This window comes from Lemur catta, chromosome 3 (genome assembly GCF_020740605.2).
Source record: "Lemur catta isolate mLemCat1 chromosome 3, mLemCat1.pri, whole genome shotgun sequence".
In the NCBI taxonomy this organism is placed as follows: Eukaryota; Metazoa; Chordata; class Mammalia; order Primates; family Lemuridae; genus Lemur; species Lemur catta.
In genome coordinates, this window is record NC_059130.1 from 27,485,836 (window position 1) to 27,504,022 (window position 18,187).

At 57.9% G+C, this 18,187-nt stretch overlaps 4 protein-coding genes across 6 annotated transcripts; all 4 read right to left on the minus strand.

Moving 5' to 3' along the window:
- Positions 1–2,265: 2,265 nt before the first annotated feature.
- Positions 2,266–3,748, minus strand: S100A6 (S100 calcium binding protein A6). Its single transcript, XM_045545099.1, has 3 exons — positions 3,639–3,748; positions 2,856–3,014; positions 2,266–2,500 (listed from the first exon to the last, which is right to left on the minus strand). Exons 2-3 carry the CDS (start codon positions 2,991–2,993, stop codon positions 2,366–2,368), a joined length of 273 nt encoding a protein of 90 aa, XP_045401055.1. The 5' UTR covers positions 2,994–3,014; positions 3,639–3,748; the 3' UTR covers positions 2,266–2,365.
- Positions 3,749–4,850: 1,102 nt separating this feature from the next.
- S100A5 (S100 calcium binding protein A5) lies at positions 4,851–8,826 on the minus strand. 3 transcript variants are annotated; one of them, XM_045545101.1, is made up of 3 exons: positions 8,766–8,826; positions 7,237–7,388; positions 4,851–5,126 (listed from the first exon to the last, which is right to left on the minus strand). In XM_045545101.1, the coding sequence occupies exons 2-3, from the start codon at positions 7,372–7,374 to the stop codon at positions 4,983–4,985; spliced, it is 282 nt and encodes a 93-aa protein (XP_045401057.1). In that variant the 5' UTR covers positions 7,375–7,388; positions 8,766–8,826; the 3' UTR covers positions 4,851–4,982. The 3 variants fall into 3 exon arrangements, with proteins under 3 accessions (XP_045401057.1, XP_045401058.1, XP_045401056.1); XM_045545102.1 differs by lacking the exon at positions 8,766–8,826 and adding an exon at positions 8,527–8,595; XM_045545100.1 differs by lacking the exon at positions 8,766–8,826 and adding an exon at positions 7,509–7,792.
- Positions 8,827–10,725: 1,899 nt separating this feature from the next.
- On the minus strand, positions 10,726–12,993 carry S100A4 (S100 calcium binding protein A4). Its single transcript, XM_045545104.1, has 3 exons — positions 12,870–12,993; positions 11,800–11,955; positions 10,726–11,028 (listed from the first exon to the last, which is right to left on the minus strand). Exons 2-3 carry the CDS (start codon positions 11,938–11,940, stop codon positions 10,864–10,866), a joined length of 306 nt encoding a protein of 101 aa, XP_045401060.1. The 5' UTR covers positions 11,941–11,955; positions 12,870–12,993; the 3' UTR covers positions 10,726–10,863.
- Positions 12,994–14,234: 1,241 nt separating this feature from the next.
- S100A3 (S100 calcium binding protein A3) lies at positions 14,235–15,300 on the minus strand. Its single transcript, XM_045545105.1, has 2 exons — positions 15,158–15,300; positions 14,235–14,679 (listed from the first exon to the last, which is right to left on the minus strand). Exons 1-2 carry the CDS (start codon positions 15,296–15,298, stop codon positions 14,515–14,517), a joined length of 306 nt encoding a protein of 101 aa, XP_045401061.1. The 5' UTR covers positions 15,299–15,300; the 3' UTR covers positions 14,235–14,514.
- Positions 15,301–18,187: the final 2,887 nt, after the last annotated feature.

Consider the following 18,187-nt stretch of genomic DNA (forward strand, 5'->3'; position numbering starts at 1 on the left):
GTAAAAAACGAAACAAACAAAAAAAAACCTTAAAAAGTATACTCCCAAAACAAGCAAAAGATTTGCTATTCTTTAAATCCATGTTCCTGATCCCCTCCTCCACCGTGGAGAAGCAGAAGCTAAAGGACACGCCTGTTTATTCAGCAGGTGGACTGTGCACCTTTGCTGAGTCCCCTCAACCCCTCAGCCTGTCCACGCACCAGGGCTCCCCAGAAATGCGGGCTGACGGCCTTGCCTGAGCAGCCCCGCCCCGCAGCAGAGAGTCTCCAAGGCCCTGAAACTACTCCCCTCCCTCTCCTACGACAGCATTGATTTGTAGAAGGTCTTCTAGCCTCTGAAGGTTAGGGGCGGAGGGGCAAGGTTCAGATTCGTCTTTGCAAACAGCCTTTTCCTCATTGACTTGCTCACGTAAGTGTGTCACAGATGAAGCTGAGGTGCTTTATTTTGGGGTTAATTGCTGAAAGCCAAAAGATCCCCCTATCGTCACAATCCCCGGGCACCCAAGGCCTGTCTTCACAGGAAGGGCTGCCTGACGGCCAGGGCTGTGGTCCTAAGCCCCAGCCCCATCACGGTTCACTCTTCCCAGGGACTCAAGAAAACCAACCCGTAGCACTCTGGGAGGCCGAGGCGGGAGGATCGCTCGAGGTCAGGAGTTCGAGACCAGCCTCAGCAAGAGCGAGACCCCGTCTCTACTAAAAATATAAAGAAATTAGCCAAACAACTAAAAATATATAGAAAAAATTAGCCCGGCACGGTGGCGCATGCCTGTAGTCCCAGCTACTCGGGAGGCTGAGGCAGAAGGATCACTTGAGCCCAGGAGTTTGAGGTTGCTGTGAGCTAGGCTGACTACGCCACGGCACTCTAGCCCGGCAACAGAGAGAGACTCTTTCTCCAAAAAAAAAAGAAAGAAAGAAAACGAAAACCAACCCGACTCTCCCCGCAGCGGCCTGCTCTCTGCCCACACGAGGGCGCTCGCTCCGCGCCCCAATTGCCGGCCACTGGCGGCGGCGGTGGGCGGTGGGCGGGGCCCGGGACGGGGTACTTTTCCAGAGCGAGCTGAATCTTCCTGGTGCTGAGGCAAGGCTTGGACAAGGCTGTGCAGAGGGGGAGCTCGGCCCCTGGGTCGCTTCCTGCTGCTGACAGTGCTACGTCTACTCCTTCCAGAGAAGAGTCAACCAGAGAAGGAAGGGCTCCAACAAGGTGCAGCTCCTAGCTGTTTACCAATCCCCAACCAATGGAGACAGAAGACAATTTATTTCCACAAAGCTGGCCCCCCCCCCCCGGGAAGTGGTAAGAGGGAAGGAAGGATGGGGTCTCCATCTGAGGCCTAGATCTTTTCCCCCAGGACCTAGAGAGGAATCTGCCCAGCTTGGACTAGCCCTAGAGGGGAGGAATGTTTTGGCAAATGCCCTGTCACCCTAACCCTTTCTCCCACCCCTCGGGCCTGAAAACACTAATGCAAACAATGGACAATAATGCAGACAATTAGTCATCTCTGTGGGGGCTGAGGGCCAGGCTTGGGCAAAACTGGGTGATTCATTCTGCTGAAACTTCAGGGACAGGCTGGGTCAATATTGACTGAAAGGCCTGAAGCTGTATTTGGCCCAGCCCCAGGGACCCTCATCCTTCCCCATTCATGGCACCCCATGGTTCATGTGTTCCTTCAGCTGCCCGCTCCTCAGGCCCCCACCCCCCACCTCCCAAAAGGACCTTGTCCCTGAACACAGGGGCAGCCTCCTAAAGTGTGCCTCCCTCACCTCCAGCTGGGACATGGGCAGCCACAGTGAACTCAGTCATACACTGTCCTCCTTGGTCTGAGAAAACTCCCCAGGCCAGGTCTCGGGCATCTCAGATGAGTCCTCTCTGCCCACTCCCCAGTGGTGAAAAAGTGGACTGCCCCCCACCCCAGGCCCCTCTCACCGCACCCAGAGCAAAACACATCTTCCAGGAGCCTGCCAGGGCTATCTCTGCCCCATCTCTAAGGACTCCAAACCCATCACAACCTGGCCCAGGCACCATTCCCATCTCCAAGAACCTTCTCCACTGGAGAGCACTCAAGCCTTCCTTAAGGTGGCTTTGCCAAAGGGGGCATCTTTTCTAATTCACATAAAGGCACCTTATGAGCTAGTAGTGGCCTTGTCAAGGCGGTCCGCTGGCCTGGTGAGTCAATGAGTCACTCTCAGAGGCTGACTGTGAGCAAATCTGATGGCTGGTGCAGCACTAAGCCAAGGAATCAGAAATCATTCGGAAGCCAAGACACAAGGGTAGATTTGACCAAAAAAAAAATATTTATTGTACAATTACCCACCCCTGGATTTGACTCAGACAGGCCCATAGAGGGTGTCTCCATCTTCCCAATTTATTTTCAGCCCTTGAGGGCTTCATTGTAGATTAAAGCCAAGGCCCCCAGGAAGGTGACATACTCCTGGAAGTTCACCTCCTGGTCTTTGTTCCGGTCCAGGTCTTCCATCAGCCTTGCAATTTCAGCATCCTGCAGCTTCTAGTGTTAGAAGGGGAAAGCCAGACTCAGTGGCGATGAGAACCCTGGATTCTCTCCCTTCCCAGTCCCAGGCAGCACTCTCTCATACAAGTGGCTCTGTGCTCACTTGTCACCAAAGATCTGTGTCCACCTTGGCGTTACTTCTCAGCTCCTGCCCCTCACCCAGGGGGAGTGAATGCCAGGCTGAGAACATCGCCACCCCAGGAGGAAGTGGGTCTACCAGCTTAGCACGGCGTTGACCAGGGCCGCAGATTGTGGAAATGGGAGTCAGCGGCCCTGGAGCCTGTCCTCTCCTGTTCCTGCTTCTAAAGGACAAGAGGTGGGAAAAAGGGGGCCTGGAAAGGAGGCCACTCACCGAGCCAATGGTGAGCTCCTTCTGGATCAGCTCCTTCAGCTCCTTCTTGCTCAGGGTGCTCTTGTCACCCTCCCTGCCAGAGTACTTATGGAAGATGGCCACGAGGAGGCCGATGGCCTGATCCAGGGGGCATGCCATGGCTGAGGGCGGGGCTCGGAGCTGGAGGCACAGAAGCTGGTCAGTGCCATGGGCAGCAAGGACTTCTCACTCACCCACACACCCCAGGAGCCCTGTCACCACCACCCCCCACTCCTTTTGACTTCCCTGCCCAGACCACACAGCCTCAGGCCACACACAACGGCATCAGCAGACAGCCCAGGGTTTGAGGGGAGGGAGAGCCGGCAAGGGCCAAGACAGAAGAGGTGGTTTAAGCATTCTGAGAAGCAAATAGGGGCAGCAGCTTTGGGCACAGCTGAGAACTGTCCTCCCAGGGTTCCAGGAGAAGTTAGGGAGTATGATTGGGCAAGGGAGGAGGATAAAGGCTGCACACACAGCCTTAAGCACAACCTCGCTGGGCCACACACTGTGGCAATGACACACCCAGGGCACACCCTCCAGCACCCCAAAAGAGCACACTCGGGGAGCCGCCCCATCAGGATTCCTTAGCCCAGGGCCTGCCTGGCACAGCCGGGCGGCTCCCGACTCTCCCTCCAGCCCGGGAGCTCCACAGACGGCGCGGTCGGGATGCAGACGCCGACCCCCGCCCACGGAGCCCACCACTGCTGGGCTGGGGCAGGGGGTGGCTGGACCCCCAGCCCGAGGGCCGTCCTGGCGAGAACTTACCAAAAAGGAGGCAGCGAAGGGCGAAGGGCGCAGCGAAGGGATGGGCGGTGCCGCAGCCCGGCGGCCTTATAGCAGCCGCGTCCGGAGGCGGGAGCCCCCTCCCTCCCGGGCCGCGCCCCGCCCCGCCCGCCCGCCGCGCCCCGCCCGCACCCGCAGTTTCCGCAGCTCACACACGAGCTTTCCCCCCCTACTTTCCGCGTCTCCTGCCCCGGGGCTGCTCTGAGTTAGTACGGGATGGGTTGGGGCAGCCGGGTGCCGGTTGACGTCGAATTTCCCTAATCTCCATAGATCAGGTTGCTCCTCGTGACACGTGACACCGCACGGGGGGCGGGGGGGTTGGAAGAGGAGGAGGATGGCGGCCGGCTGTCACTCCTGCTTCCTCCTCTGCCGTCTGCGTGCCAGAGCATGAATGTGTCCCCGAAATGCAGCGTCAATGTGGGGGAGGCGCGAAAACCTCACAGGAGGCTGGCGCCCCCCAGGGGGCATTCAGGGCCTACCCCAGGTGAGGGCGGCGGAGCAGCCAGCGGTCTACAAGTTACGATTTAAAGGCTATCTGAGCGCCCATCCCCCACCACGAACAAGTTTCGGCCGACACCCCCGCTCCCTTGCGGACTGCCCTGCCGGAATTCCACCTTTAGAGCACCTTGCCCATAATGTGCGCTCACCGCGCCAGGCCCTGTAGGCATCACTGGTTAGTTACCCTTGAGTGAAAAGTTTTTCAGATCCTCCCCTGGGAAAAGATTTTGCTAGAGGGAGATGGGTTGAGAAGAAAGTATTGGTCCCAGAGATGATGAGGGGATGCCGCAGAGGGGAAGTGGAGAAGAGGGAAAGGGGCTGGGGGGGGTCAGACTCCCCCTTCTTGCTGGGGCTGCCACAATGGCCTCCTATCAGCCAGAACCCAGTGCCCATCACTGCCCTCAGGAGCCGCCCCCCAATCCCTCCCTCCTCACTCTCAAAGCACTTTCCCTCTTAGCTTTCTCTGCAGCTTTGCAGAGTTCCTGGGAGGCAAGCAGAAGCCAGGCCCAACTTCCCATTTTCCAGGAGGGCAAAACTAAGCCAGCACAGCTCAGTGACATCCATGCTGAAGGACAGGAAGTGGGGTAGGAGCCCGGGACACCAACACCCAGAGGCTCTCCTCAGCCCACTCATGCCCCCCACCCCAGCCAGGGTGGGCAAAACATCTTCAAAACCAGCCTCCCAACGCCAGGAATGGAAAATCTTTATTTCCTCAGCTGGAAGGGTCCATGTGGGAGGGAGAGGAGGGCCAGGGCCAAGGAGGGTCTGGAAAGACACTGCACAGGTCAGGGGCAAGGGGCTGATGATGAGGACAGGGGAGAGCCCCGGTCATTTGCTGTCCTCCAGGAAGAAGTCGTTGTAAGCCATGCACAGCGTGGTCAGGAACACTGAGTACTCCTTGAAGTCGATCTCCTGGTCGCTGTTTTTGTCCAGGCTCTTCATTAGGTCGTCGATGCTGCTCTCCTTCATCTTCTGCCAGGGCCCAGGGAGGGACAGCTCAGGAACCCCTCCCAGCCCTACCCCAGCACTGCAGGGTCACACACGCGCACGCACGTGCACACACACACACACACACACACAGCAGGGTCACACACGCGCACGCGCGTGCACACACACACACACACACACACAGCCTCAGGGTGATCCCCAGCTGAGTCAGGACACTGTGAACATCTCGACCCCCAGAGCCTGTCCCCAGCCCACACCTAGCAAAGGGCTTGGCACCAGATATGGGCTCAATGACCTGACTCCTGAATCTAAATAAATTACAACAGCAACACCAGCCTAGCCTCCCTTCTCCTCCCCTGCCCAAAGAAATAAGAACCTAGATTTTTTTTTTTTTTTTTTTTTTTTTTGAGACAGAGTCTGGCTCTGCTGCCCAGGCTAGAGTGCTGTGGCATCAGCCTAGCTCACAGCAACCTCCAACTCCTGGGCTCAAGCGATCCTCCTGCCTCAGCCTCCCGAGTAGCTGGGACTACAGGCATGCACCACCATGCGGGCAGCTAATTGTTTCTATATATGTTGTCCAGCTAATTTTTTCTATATATATATTTTTTGGTTGTCCGGCTAATTTCTTTCTATTTTTTAGTAGAGACAGGGTCTCGCTCTTGCTCAGGCTGGTCTCGAACTCCTGAGCTCAAACAATCTGCCCACCTCGGCCTCCCACCGTGCTAGGATTACGGGGCGTGAGCCACTGCACCAGGCCAGAACCTAGATTTTATACCAACACCTAATTAAAACAGCTTGCTGGTTATGTGGCTCTGAGCGTTATCTGAGTCTCCGACTTACTGTGTCCCCATTTTAGGGGCTAGTTGAGAATGAGCTCTAGCCCAAGCCAGGGCAGAGTGAAGCAGGTGTGGGAGTCTCACGGACAGACAACACGTCTCTCCATGAGAGCAGTGCCCTGGCACTGAGAAGCCACTGCGTCCCTTCCCTGCTAGGAGAGCTATGTTGAGAGGAGGGCCTGGTGCCCAGTGGTGCTCTCTGTCTGGTCCTCTGCCCTCCCAGCCTGCCCCACCCCCAGGAGGATGGAGACAGGGTCCTTGGGGTGGAACAGGAAGAAAATGCAGACAGCCTGATCCTGCCCTCCCCTCTTCATTGCCCTGAGCTCTGGGTTTTCACAGGAGACAGGATGTCGGGATATATGGAGATGGAAACTGCCTCTCTGTGACGTGATCCTAGTCCCCAGTCTGCACTCTTGTTATAGCCAGGCCCTCTCCTGGGCCTCTGTCCCCCAGTAATTAACTGCTTCTGGACCTGCGGCCCCTCCCTCTGCCCTCATTAACTCCAGGATGCAGACAGCCTGGCAGGAAGGCCAGAGAGCAAGCCTGGGGACACACACACCTGCTTCATTCCCCTGCTCATGGGGCACACTTTTGGGATCTTTTCTCTGGGGAGGCCTACCAGGGTTCAAGATGTGATAGGCCCCCCAGGATGGACTTTAAAGGATTCACAGCCCTGGGCTGGAATTCTCCCAGCTTCTCACTAGCTGGTGTCCTTGGACAAGTTATTTGATGTATCTGGACCTCAGTTTTTTTAACTGTAAAAATACGCATATTATAATATCCACTTCATGGGCCTTCCCCTGTGTCAGTCGCCTCCTTCCCACCGTCTCCACCTAGGTGAATCAGTTATCGCCTTGCTACCCTGTGTTCACAAATTAACCTCTTAGTTCAGGTGACAACACCTGCTGAGAGCCCCGGCCATGCCGGCGCACAGGGGAGAATCAGGCAGGGTCCCCACCCTTGCGTTGTGCACAGCTCGGCCTGGACACCCTGGATGCCTTCCCCACCCACTGCTGCCAGAGCCTGCCCTCTCCTTGATCTCGCCCTCTAAACCCTCACACACCACAGTCCCCCCTCCAGACTCAGCCCTTCCTCTTTCCCAGGGAGACCCTAACTCATCCCCCAGCACAGAGGACTAGAGTTCTGTTGGCCCAAAATGTCCACCCTCTTCCTTCAGTCTCAGTCCATACCCTTTGGCCTCCCTGCCCCAGCTTGGGCTAGAGTACCCTGAGGGCAAGTCTGTCCCCCACAGGGAGCACTCAGACATTGGGGTGGAGGGTGAGGGAACAGTCACCTACCTCCCCAAGACACAGCTCGTTCTTGATCAGTTCCTTAAGTTCCTTCCTACTCAGGGTCAGTTTGCTGCCCTCTCTCCCCGAATACTTGTGGAAAGTAGTGACCATGGTGGTCAGCGCCTTCTCCAGAGGAGTCTCCATCACGGTGTGCAGCTCTGGAGGGGGACAAGGGGAAGAGCGCTCTCCTCAGGAAGCCAGACCTTCTGCCACCACTGCCACCACCACTAGCCCACTCCCAAGGCCCCTCCGTCAAAGGACCAGAGACTGGAACCCACCCTGAGACCACCGACCACAGGACCCACGTGGATCCGGACGGGGGCCGGTGAGACGGGAGGCAACTCCGGAGCAGCCAGTGCAGTGAGAGGAGGCTGCAGAGTCTCCTGCTTAGGAGACGTTGAAAAGGGGCCTGGGGCAGAGCAATGACAAGATGACTTCCCCAAAAGAACTGGTGGCAGGTGGTGGAGCAAAGGAAGGGTCAGGATTTTCTTTCTGCCCCATCCAGCTCAGGCACTGGTTTTGCAGAGGCAGTCCCCACCTTAGTCACCTTCCTCTGCCCCAGTGCCTGAATCACCTGATATCAAAGAATGTCCCATTATTAAAGTGGGGGACAGGGCAAAGAGAGAGTCCAGGGGTCAGAGGGGGCTGGGCTGGAACTGGAAGGTAAGGTGTCGACAGGAAGCAGCAGAGGGTGATTGGGCTTGCCCAGCTGGTCTCCAGGCTCCGGCCCAGAGAACACACGCACAGACTGGCCAGGAGGCAGGAGGGGAGAAGGGCCTATCGAAAATCCAGGATCATTCTGAAGCCTGGGTCCAGGGCTTGGGCCACCCCCACCCAAGGGAAGAGGCAGGCTCGGTGACTCAGACATGAAAACCACTTCCCCCATAGAGAAGGAGGAAACACCCATGGAACTTGAGGGCTGCAGATAAATCCTGCAGAGGGTCCTCCCCTCCAGCCCAGAGCCCACCCTGCGATTCTTGAACTGGACCTGTCATTCGCCTCCCACTGCCCCAAAACCTCAGCTTCTCCCACCTCAGGGAGACTCAGCCAGGACCACAAGGGCCTCTGGGTGTCTGCAGGGCCATCCGGGAGGTTCTGATTCCCACCTCCACCCCAGAGCCACTTCTCAGGAAACTCTGACAGCCACAATTCTAAATACTCTGCCCTCTCCTCTCTGAGCATTTGCCTACTCGTGGGGCCAGGCCTTCCTCGGGGAGGTCACCACCTCTTGTCACCCTCATCACCCAGTGTGGCCCAACAGGTAGATGAACAGGGGGATAAGAAGGAGGGACTCACCAGGGTGGAAGCAGGCTCAGAACCCAGGCAGCAGACACAGCCTCCCTCCCACCGCTCTCTGCCTTTATTCCTGCACTGCCAGTCCCCAGGAAACCCAGGGACAGGGAGGGCCAATGAGAAAGGGACAGGGACGCCAGACACCCAGGTCAGAGCCTCCTGGGATGGAGCTGGGGAGAAAACCCCTCTGCCTACCTCACCTTCCTTGTTTACAGATGGGGCAGGGGACACACTGAGCTCACCATGGCACACGTCTTTGGTCCCAGAAGCCCCATCTGGCAACCAGAAATCAGAACTCACAGTCTGAAATCTGACGGAACAATAGGCAGAAGAGGGGAAGTCAGGCTGTCCTGGAGTGAAAACCTAGGAGGTGTGGGCGCAATACAGGGCCTCTCCCCATGTCCAGGGCACCCACCACATTGGGACCCCCCCCATCCTGCCACCCACTGCAAGAGAAGAGAAGACACACCCCAAGATGGGGATCCACGGGGGAAGATATGCCCTGTCAAGGGCATGGTCAAGGTCACCAGCTAGTATGGAACTGAGGGCTTTGAAAGGGCTTTTAAATGAATGCTTTCTTGTAAGCCCCACTGGCCTTCAGGGGAAGGACTTGTGGGAGACTCTTGGCATGGAGGACTGAGTCAGGAATTGGGGAGGGACTCCAGGGGAGGGGACTGAGGAGAAGGGAGCCAGGGGAGGGCTGTGTCCCAGTGGTGGGGTAGAGGATGAGGACTGGGGAGGCGCCCAGGTTCAGGGTGCAGTCACGGGTAGTGCAAGGGTCAGGAGAGTTGCCCATATCCCAGGACACACTTGGACGTTGTTCTACCACCCCCCAGTCCAATGTGAGAACAGAACTGAGTCAGGGGCTTAGTGCCTACCGCTGTGCGGTCCCACCCAGCCTGCCCAGGTCCCCCTGCCGCCCCGCTCACCGCCACCCCCAGCTGGGGAGGCTAGAGAGGCAGCAGGCACTGGTCGCTAAGCAGCAGGAATTTCCGAAGTGGCGAGTGATGCCCAGGGGAGGCCCTGCCAGGGAAGGTGGGCAGAACAGCTGGGGCGGGGAGGCCAATTTGTTCCTGAACCAGAATTCAACCAGAGTCTCCGTAGTCAGACGCTGAGGGAACGTGTGTGTTCCCTACCCCACTCCTCTGAAACCTGAGAGAAAGCATGGTGCCATGAGAGGAAAGGGGAAGCGTGAGAGGTCAGGGGGGCCAAACCCTCAGCCTCTGGCCCTGCCCTCTCCACACATCTTCCTCAAAGGTCCCGTGTCACCAGGCATGGCCTTGGAGTCTAACGTCAACCCACCCGCTGCACCCCACTTGCCTCTAACTTACCCTAAGGGGAAGCAATGCCAAGCCTCGTGTTTTCTGGGGGAATCTCAATTTCCTTCCTCAGATCATATGTCTGGAATTTTGTCTCCAAAATTATGGTCACTGCCCCCCCCCACCATCTCCCTTGCTTCCACCCCAGCCCCTGGCCCCCACTCATCCCTTCTGAGGTCTCTGGTCCTTCTCTTAGACAACGTGATTCCTATCTGAGGACAGTCTCGTCCCAGGGACCTTGGCGACAGAGCCAGTGGGTTAGAGCATGACTGTACCCTCATGCTGCTGCCAACAGCCTGGTCTCCCTCCGTGTCCCTCCGTGTCACCCTCCCTAATCTAAACATGGGCAGGAAAGGATTAATCCTTCTCGAAGCCAGTGATCTGGAAAGGGGCAGCAGGGCAGGGCTGGGACTATAAATGTCAGGACTGAGCGCCAGCCTTCCTCCCCGTCCCTCGCTGGCTCAGCCCTGTTCTCTTCCCTCCAGCATGCTCCCAGGACACCCAAACTCCATTCCAGACCCCAGCCAGGAGCAGATGTGACCTTCAATCCCACCCCAGCCTCAGTTCAAGGTCCTGCCAGAGGCAAGGTTGGAGTGACATGGGAGGGATGAGTGGGCTGGCCGAGATCCCACAGCTGGGGCCTTCCAAGCCTCTGGGGGTCCCTTTCCCTGCCTTTGGCACCACTCAGAGTCAACACACACACACACACACACACACACACACACACACACACACACACAGTCACCCCATGTTCCTCCCCACCCTTCACCAGTCTGCTCTCCGCAAAACTGCTGCTCCAGCCCCAGCACTCCCCACCACCGCCCATAACATAGCCCTCAGCCCCCAACCCACGACGCCAGAGTGCCTCAGACCACCAGCCTCGTAGCTTCTAAGAGACTTTATTGAACTTGCTCAGCATGGTGCGCGTGTCTGAGGCACTGTGCACAGGGCGAGGCTCTGTGCCCACTGGCGGCAGGGAAGACCCCAGCTGGCAGACGCCCCAATAGAATCTGGGGGGCCTTCATTTCTTCCGGGGCTGCTTATCTGGGAAATCTTCGAAGAATTCGTTACACATCATAGCCATGCAGGACAGGAAGACACAGTACTCCTGGAAGTCCACCTCGTTGTCCCTGTTGCTGTCCAAGTTGCTCATCAGCTTCTGGAACGCAGCTTCATCTGTCCTTTTCTGGAGGGAGAAAAGGCTACAGATAGAAAATAGAAGCCCAGAGGGTAGAGCCAAGACTAGACCAGGTGTCTACCTCCAGGCAAGAGCTCAAAAAGGCTTACAGCCACTGCTTTGGGAGGCCAAGCTTTGCAACTCCCTCAGGGCTGAGCTAGGGCAGAGAAGGGTGTTCCTTGGATGAGGAAGTCTGAGTACCTGGTGCACCTAAAAAATGATGGGATCACGTCTTCACCCAAGGTTATTCTAATAATCCAATCAGATAATGGTCATGAAAGCACTATGGAAACTTGAACATGCGATACCCATGTAAGCCTTTGTTGTTTGGGAAGAAAGTCTATAGGTGTGTGAATGTCTCCATAACTGTGTCTTCACATCCACAAGCCAAATAGAAATCCGAACATCATCCGTTGTTGGAGTGATGGCAAGGGTCAGACCATCCTGGTCCAGGTCACAGTTTTGTACATTACCTTGGGAAGTTACTTAGCACCCTGAGCTTAGTTTTCCATTCAGTTAAGTTGTGCAAAGCACCTGGCAGAGTGTCTGGCCCTACCTGCCCATTCCCAGCCCTTTTTCTGCTGGGGCCCAGCGAGTGAGTGGTGGTGTTCACTGTGTTTCCACCCCAGGCAGCCAGAGCAAGCGCTCTGCCCCATTCCCTACCCCAGTGACAGACGCCAGCTGTACTAACGCTCTGCGAAGACTGCTGCCTCCCAGGGCCTTGCCCTCCTCCCTGGGAAATGCCCCACGTGGAGCACACTCCAGGCAGCTCCCACTCACCCCCAAGAAGCTGGGCAGCTCCCGGGTTAGCAGCTCCTTTAGCTCTGACTTGTTGAGCTTGTACTTGTCACCCTCTTTGCCCGAGTACTTGTGAAAGGTCGACACCATCACATCCAGGGACTTCTCCAGCGGAGATGCCATGGCAGCAGTCAGGATCTGGGGGCAGAAGGCACAGAGCCACCCTTATCTACCCTACCCCTGAGCGGCGTGTTCAGAATGCGCCACTACACTCCCACTCCTCAAGGAGCATTTGGTGAGACTCTGCTCCCACCCTTCGGGGGCTCGGCTCCTGTGCACAGTGGGAGATGCGAGTTTCCTTCTGGCAGCACACATTTGCAGGGCCTACTGCACAGGCTCTAGAGATTCCAGCATAAGCTTCCGGGGCCGCACTCAGGCCTCGACTCAACAACAGCATTTTTCCGCTGCTCACTCAGTCCGTCCACTCCCACAGCCCAGCCACAGTGCCCCGCCCCAGCCCATTCTTCTCCATCCCAGCACTGGGAGCAGCTGCTGGAGGCCTGCCCAGGGGCCTGTAGCGGAAAAAAACAGCCGCCTAGTGCCTGGTATAGGGCGGGGCAGGGTGAGGTGGCAGAGGCAGGGGTGCAAGGGGAAGGTGGGGACGCCAAGCTCTCTTGGGCTCGGCTGCTGGGTGCAGGGCAGAGGCTCACAGGGCACCACCAGACAAAAGCCTACAGTTGCCTGCTACCTTCACTTTGCTTCCTGCACTTGAGTGTGCACACACAGGCTTGTGCAAGCCAGCAAATACAACCAGTGTGCATGCCCACGGGTCACATACACACCAACACGCACTACAGCAACGGTGCCTGCAAGCCTGAGCATCTCAGAAGCTCTCGGAAAGCTCGAATTCAGCCACTTGCTCGCTCTTTTGTTTTTCTCTCTCACATGCACACATGTGCACGCACACACACACACCCCACCCCAGAGCCTCCACATCAGACTCTCACATCTGGATCCACTTAGCACATCTGGCCCCCACCAGCCTCCCCTTCTCCTGCCCTGACCTTGGCCGCTGACACCCCTTGTGTGCCAGTCAGGCCAACGCAACTCACCAGGCCAAGAGAGAGGAAGCCCGGAGAGAGGTTGAAGAGAGAGGAAGAGTGGGGAAAGCCCAGCAGTCTGACCTATTTATACCCCAGCCAGGCCCTGCCCCTGGAAGGGGATGGGGGAGAGCAGACACTGCCCTCCTGCTGTGGGCTGATGTGAGAAGTGCCACAGCCCCCTCTGCTTGCCCAGCCTGGTGATCAGGCTTCCTGTCCCCCCCCGCCCCCCCCCCTGCAGGACAGATGGGCAGTGGGCGAGCCGCAGTGGGCACCGGAAGGGACTTTGATGGTGTGAGCACTTCCCAGTGTACACAGCTCAGCCCGACTTTTAGGGAGCTGCAGGAAGGGGCAGCCCGTGCCTGGGGTGTAGGGGACAGGGAGGAAGTAGTCCCACCAGGCAGCTGGGCAAGGAGACAGGGTGGGTGACAGGTGGGAAACTGCCCTGGAAATGTGGCTGCCTGGGAACTGGGAACTGGGGAAGGGAGCCTCAGTGCTCCCCGAAGAGCAAGGCCGGGTGGGGGCTGGGCAGTCAGCAGGAGACAGACTGGCCCCCAGAGGAGGCTCTGGGACCCCTTCAGGAAGGTCAGTGGAAAGTCCTGGGCCGAGCAGTGACGGAGCAGGGTGGGCGTGAGGCGTGGGGGCTCGGGCACAGGCGGAAGGTGCAGAGAGGGCGCTAGGCTGGTGGGGAGTTAGACGGGGAAGGCCGACGTGGGAAGTCAGGAGCAGGGTTAACCTCTCAGTGCGGGTGTGAACTCGGGACTGAGTGAGGCTGGCACTAGGGGATTAAGGTCCTCAGGGGGCTGCAGTTTCGGGGATGGGGTCTGCCTCATGCTATCCCCTTCCCCTCCACACAGGGCACCCCTCCCTGGCTGGGAGCAAACACCTCAGACACCCTAATCCTATTAGTGCTGCTCTCTGGGCTCCCACAGCCCAGGGCAGGGAACAAACACCCACCCACCCCCACGGCCCCACCCTCTTCTGAGAACATCAGGTCACGAGGACTGAGTTTCATCCCCCGGGAACCTCAGGCAGCCCTCCCACCCTCCTTGACAGCCCAGTGGGGTCAGCAAGAGAGAGAGGCCCTCCAGCCTCCTCTGGGGGGGAGGATGGGTGTCCCCATGCTGGCCCCACCCCCTCCTGCTGGACCCCGAGACCGCTGCGTTCCTGCAGGGCCCGAAACTGCCCTCGGGGCCAGTGGGGAGCTCCCTGCTCCTGCCCTCAGCCTCCTTCCTCCAGTGGAAAAGGCCAGAGAGGAGCAAAGGTCTCAGCAGGACTCTGTCCCAGGCCCTGGTGTGTCCTCTGAGAAGAACCAAACCAAGCCAAGCTGACACCAGTTTTTTATTAGGCATTAAATAAGCCGTTTCCCTTCATGGTCTCACTTGTGCACGCTGCGCTGAACCTCAGTGGCGCCAGAGCAGATTCCACCTCCTCTCCTCCGCAGCGGGGAGGCCGCAGGGAGGCCGCCGCAGCTGGGGCCGCCCTAGCCCTTGCTAGCTGGACGTCCTGGGGAAGATCCCGCACATCCCTGGGCCTCATGGGTAACATGGGTTAACAGATCGGGGAGAACCCGGGCCAGTCCCGACTGAAAGGGGTACAGGAGGGAGGGTAGAAAGGGCTGTGGGAGACATGCCCAGGACCACCGCAGGGGCAGAGACTACTGGGAGCAGGGGGGCCGTGGGGGACAGTCCTTGAAGTACTCGTGGCAGTAGACACACAGGCAGGCAAGTGAGCGCACGTACTCCACAAAGTCCACCTCCTGGTCCTTGTTGGTGTCCAGAACACTCATGAATTTATTGTAGTCACACTCCCGAAACTCGGTCTGTGCAAGGGCAGGGTGGGGAGGGGTGGAAGGGCAGGTTGGAGAGGGCAGAACCGTCTCCCCCACCGCCTCCCCCCTCCTAGGTGGACCCACCCCACCCAGCCGAGACCCTTCTGGGGGCCCACCTCAGCCTACCTGTCCTGACAATGCACCCATTTCAATCCCCCTCCCAAATCCCCCTTCTCAGATCATTTATTGAGCACCTATTATGTGCTGCTGAGTGCCTAGTATGTGTTAGGCATTCTTCATGGTGCTCTCACTCAGTCCTCCCAACAACCCTGTAAGGCAGCAGGTGTGATGATTGGCATCCCATTTTACAAATGAGAAAACTGAGGCTCCTACTGTGTCAGTTCCCTTCCTCCCACCCACTCCCCATTGTCTAGCCTCCACTCCTCTTGCTGTCCTGTGCTCATGCAGGTCTGTCCCTGCAGAGTCAAGCAGTGCCTCCCGTGGGGGAGGTGGGCACCCCGGTGCTCACCGGAGTCCAGGTGGGCAGCTCCTTCTGCAGCAGCTCTTTGAGCTCCGCCTGGCAGAGCGTGTGATTGTCATCAGAGCGGTGTGCGTATTTCTGGAAGATGCTCACGATGGAAGCTATTGCCTGCTCCAGGTCATTGGCCATCCTCACTGCCACAGAACAAGGGTTTGACTCACAGCAAAGACCCAGGCCAGCCCCCCACTCACCTCTGCCCTCAGTGTTCCCCAGGGACTGTTCCCAGACCTGTCTTACTCTCCACTGGGCTTCAGGCCCCACAGGCCTCCCTCCTCTGAGCAGCCCTCCCTGACCACACCAGTCCCTCCTAATTTATCTCCTGGCTGTGCCCATCGTTTTCCTGAACAGAGGCCTCATTTCCCCAACATCACTAGAAACTCCTCAGGGAGAGAGCATCCCACCCCACCACCTGCACCGCCCAAAGTGGGGCTCCCTGAGGACTCCCTAATTCTCTCCCATCTCTTCTTATCCCCAACACCCAAAAATGGCTCAGTCCCAGTCTGCACCACCCCTGAGATGCAGCCCCCAGCCTAGAAGCCTCCTCCCCTATAGGAATTTGTACAGGGAGACCGTTGCCTGGCACTCCCTTGCCCTCAGGCCCTTGGAGAAGCTAGGCATTTGCAGAGAGGGTCAGGCTGAGATGTACCCCCACCACCTCCCCACCTCTCCCCTCACCCTTCTACTTGCCTCCAATTCAGGGAAGCTGCAAGGAACTCAAGGAAGAACTTGTGGGATCCTCTCTGTTTCTCACTGGCTGTGCTACTCTGGGTGAGCCATGTACCCTCTCTGGGCCTCAGGTCCTTATCTATGAAGTGGGGCTAATCCGACCTCCCTGGTCTGGTCAGGGACCTGAACCAGATGGTCTCTTGAGAGTCAACCAGCTCAGGTATTTACCAATCTGTGACTGCCCCAGACTGAGGTCATCCTCCTGACCCCTGCGGGTTTTGAGATTTTGAGATAGAAGGCTCTGTATAGGGCACCCTGTTCTGCTAGAGGGGAAGCCCCTCCTGGGATTGTTCGCCTGCCCCCAACTCCACTGTCCCCTCCGCCACCCTTCTGGGATGATGCCTCCAGCCTGGGAAAACCCACAGGCAGCCAGGAAGGCGAGCGTTCTTTCCACATGAGCCCCGTGACTCACTCCCCGATCCCTCAGGGACTGGGAGTCCTGCAACACAGGGCAACCAGGGCCAAGACTCTCTCCCTAAAGATTCCGCTGCTGCCGGAACCTCTGCTGAGAGCGAACGGCTGGCATGGTTGTGGCCGCAGGGAAATGGGGAATAGGGGCTGGGGTGCCAAGCACTGCCTGGGGTCTAGTTGTTTGTGACAGCCCAGGATTGGAGCAAGGTGTCCAGGTTCTCAGGAGAGGAAAGGGCCATTGTCCCAGGGAATGAGGAACCTCGGAGGTGTGCAGTGTGCCCTTCTGGGCTCCTGCCAGCCTGCCTGGCGCCACCACTGTTGCTGTCTCAGAAGCACCGTGCCTGGAGACTGCCAGGGATCCTCTCTTCCCTGTGCAGCCCTGGCCAGCCTCAACAGACCCCCAGAAACAAAGCAAGGAGGCAAGGAGGAGGGTGAGGGAGCTAACCAAGGCTAACACCAGAAATTCCAGCCCGTTGCTTCCACCCCAGGGCTGGACCTCAGCTCTGCACAGCCCCAGCCCAAACTTCCCGACAGCCCCTCGCTGTACAGGGGAACCCCTGAATCCACCACTCTGACTTCACTACCCTGTCAGCCCCTGCCATGGTCATCTCTCTGCCCCCATGCCAGACCCTGGGTCAGGAGCAGGCTGGCTGTTGGGACCCCCTGAGCTGCCCTGATACCCAGCCTAGGGAAGGACCCACGCAGCTGGCACTCACCACTGGTGTTGGCGTCTCAGCTGTGGGGGCCCAGAGACAGGACATGCCTATTTGTAGCCTCCCGAGGAAGGAAGGGAGCAATTAGGGGGCCGAGGCCAAGTAGGTCAAACCCCCTGCCTTCTTTCCTCCATGGTCCCCGCTTCAGGCCCCACCCGCCCACCTAGCAAACATACATCAAAGGCCCAGGCTGCGACTCAAACACCACACCCCATTCATTCCTGCCACCCTCCCCCAGAGCTGGGGACTGAGGACAGCCTCCTGCCCATATCCTTCCTGCGTGGTGGGAGGAGACAGGCTAACCCATCACATCCATCCCCCTATCTCTTCACTCTGAAGAGGTACCCAGGATGCAAAGTGGGGACACACTATAGCTTTGCTTAGGTTGTATACCAGCAAATCCCTATGCTGGGGAGAGCTTGGAGAGTATCTAGGTAAGCCCCCATTTACAGATGAGAAGACTGAAGACCCTCCCTTCCTGGCCTGCAGATCACTTCGGGGCTTAGTCACTTTGGCTATGAAGTGCTTGCTTACCTGGGGGAAGTTACTGCGGGAAGTCTTTTTGAGACAGAGTCTCTCTCTATTGCCCTGGGTAGAGTGCAGTGGTGTCATCATAGCTCACTGCAACCTCAAACTCCTTTTGCCTCAGCCTCCCAAGTAGCTCCAAGTAGCTGGAACTACAGTCTCATGCCATGCGCCCAACTAATTTCTCTATTTTTAGTAGAGACGGGGTCTCATTCTTGCTAAGGCTGGTCTCAAACTCCTGAGCTTGAGCGATTCTCCCGCCTTGGCCTCCCAGAGTGCTAGGATTACAGGCGTGAGCCACCGTGCCGGCCTTGTGGGAAGTCTTTGAGGCAACGGAGGAGAGTGTGCTCCTCCCAGGGGTGCTTCCAGCAGTCCAGGCTTGAGTTTTCTCGCCCCTCCACCCCATGCCATGTGAATGAATTTGGGCTGCAGATTCACGTGAGAGCTGGCCTGTGGCTGGAGTTCCTTAGCAGCTGTTTTCCTTCTCCCCTCCCCCCCGGCTCTGTTTGGCATCCTCTGGGGGCTGGGGCAGGGTGTCCTCTGGCTTTTAGCTTAAGTGTGTAGCCTTTTGGGGGGTCCCAGCATCATGGGGAGTCTCCCACTTGTGTCCCCTCCTCGGGTGAGCCCTGGGCTCCAGCTTCTG

Excerpts from the sequence above, each read along its gene's own strand:
- S100A6 (XM_045545099.1), bottom strand. The coding sequence starts at position 2,993 with ATGGCATGCCCCCTGGATCAGGCCATCGGCCTCCTCGTGGCCATCTTC. Across the intron at positions 2,501-2,855 it reads AGGAGCTCACCATTGGCTCG|AAGCTGCAGGATGCTGAAAT; the intron begins GTGAGTGGCCTC and ends TTCTAACACTAG.
- S100A5 (XM_045545101.1), bottom strand. The coding sequence starts at position 7,374 with ATGGAGACTCCTCTGGAGAAGGCGCTGACCACCATGGTCACTACTTTC. Across the intron at positions 5,127-7,236 it reads ACGAGCTGTGTCTTGGGGAG|AAGATGAAGGAGAGCAGCAT; the intron begins GTAGGTGACTGT and ends GGGCCCTGGCAG.
- S100A4 (XM_045545104.1), bottom strand. The coding sequence starts at position 11,940 with ATGGCATCTCCGCTGGAGAAGTCCCTGGATGTGATGGTGTCGACCTTT. Across the intron at positions 11,029-11,799 it reads AGCTGCCCAGCTTCTTGGGG|AAAAGGACAGATGAAGCTGC; the intron begins GTGAGTGGGAGC and ends TTCTCCCTCCAG.
- S100A3 (XM_045545105.1), bottom strand. The coding sequence starts at position 15,298 with ATGGCCAATGACCTGGAGCAGGCAATAGCTTCCATCGTGAGCATCTTC. Across the intron at positions 14,680-15,157 it reads AGCTGCCCACCTGGACTCCG|ACCGAGTTTCGGGAGTGTGA; the intron begins GTGAGCACCGGG and ends GCCCTTGCACAG.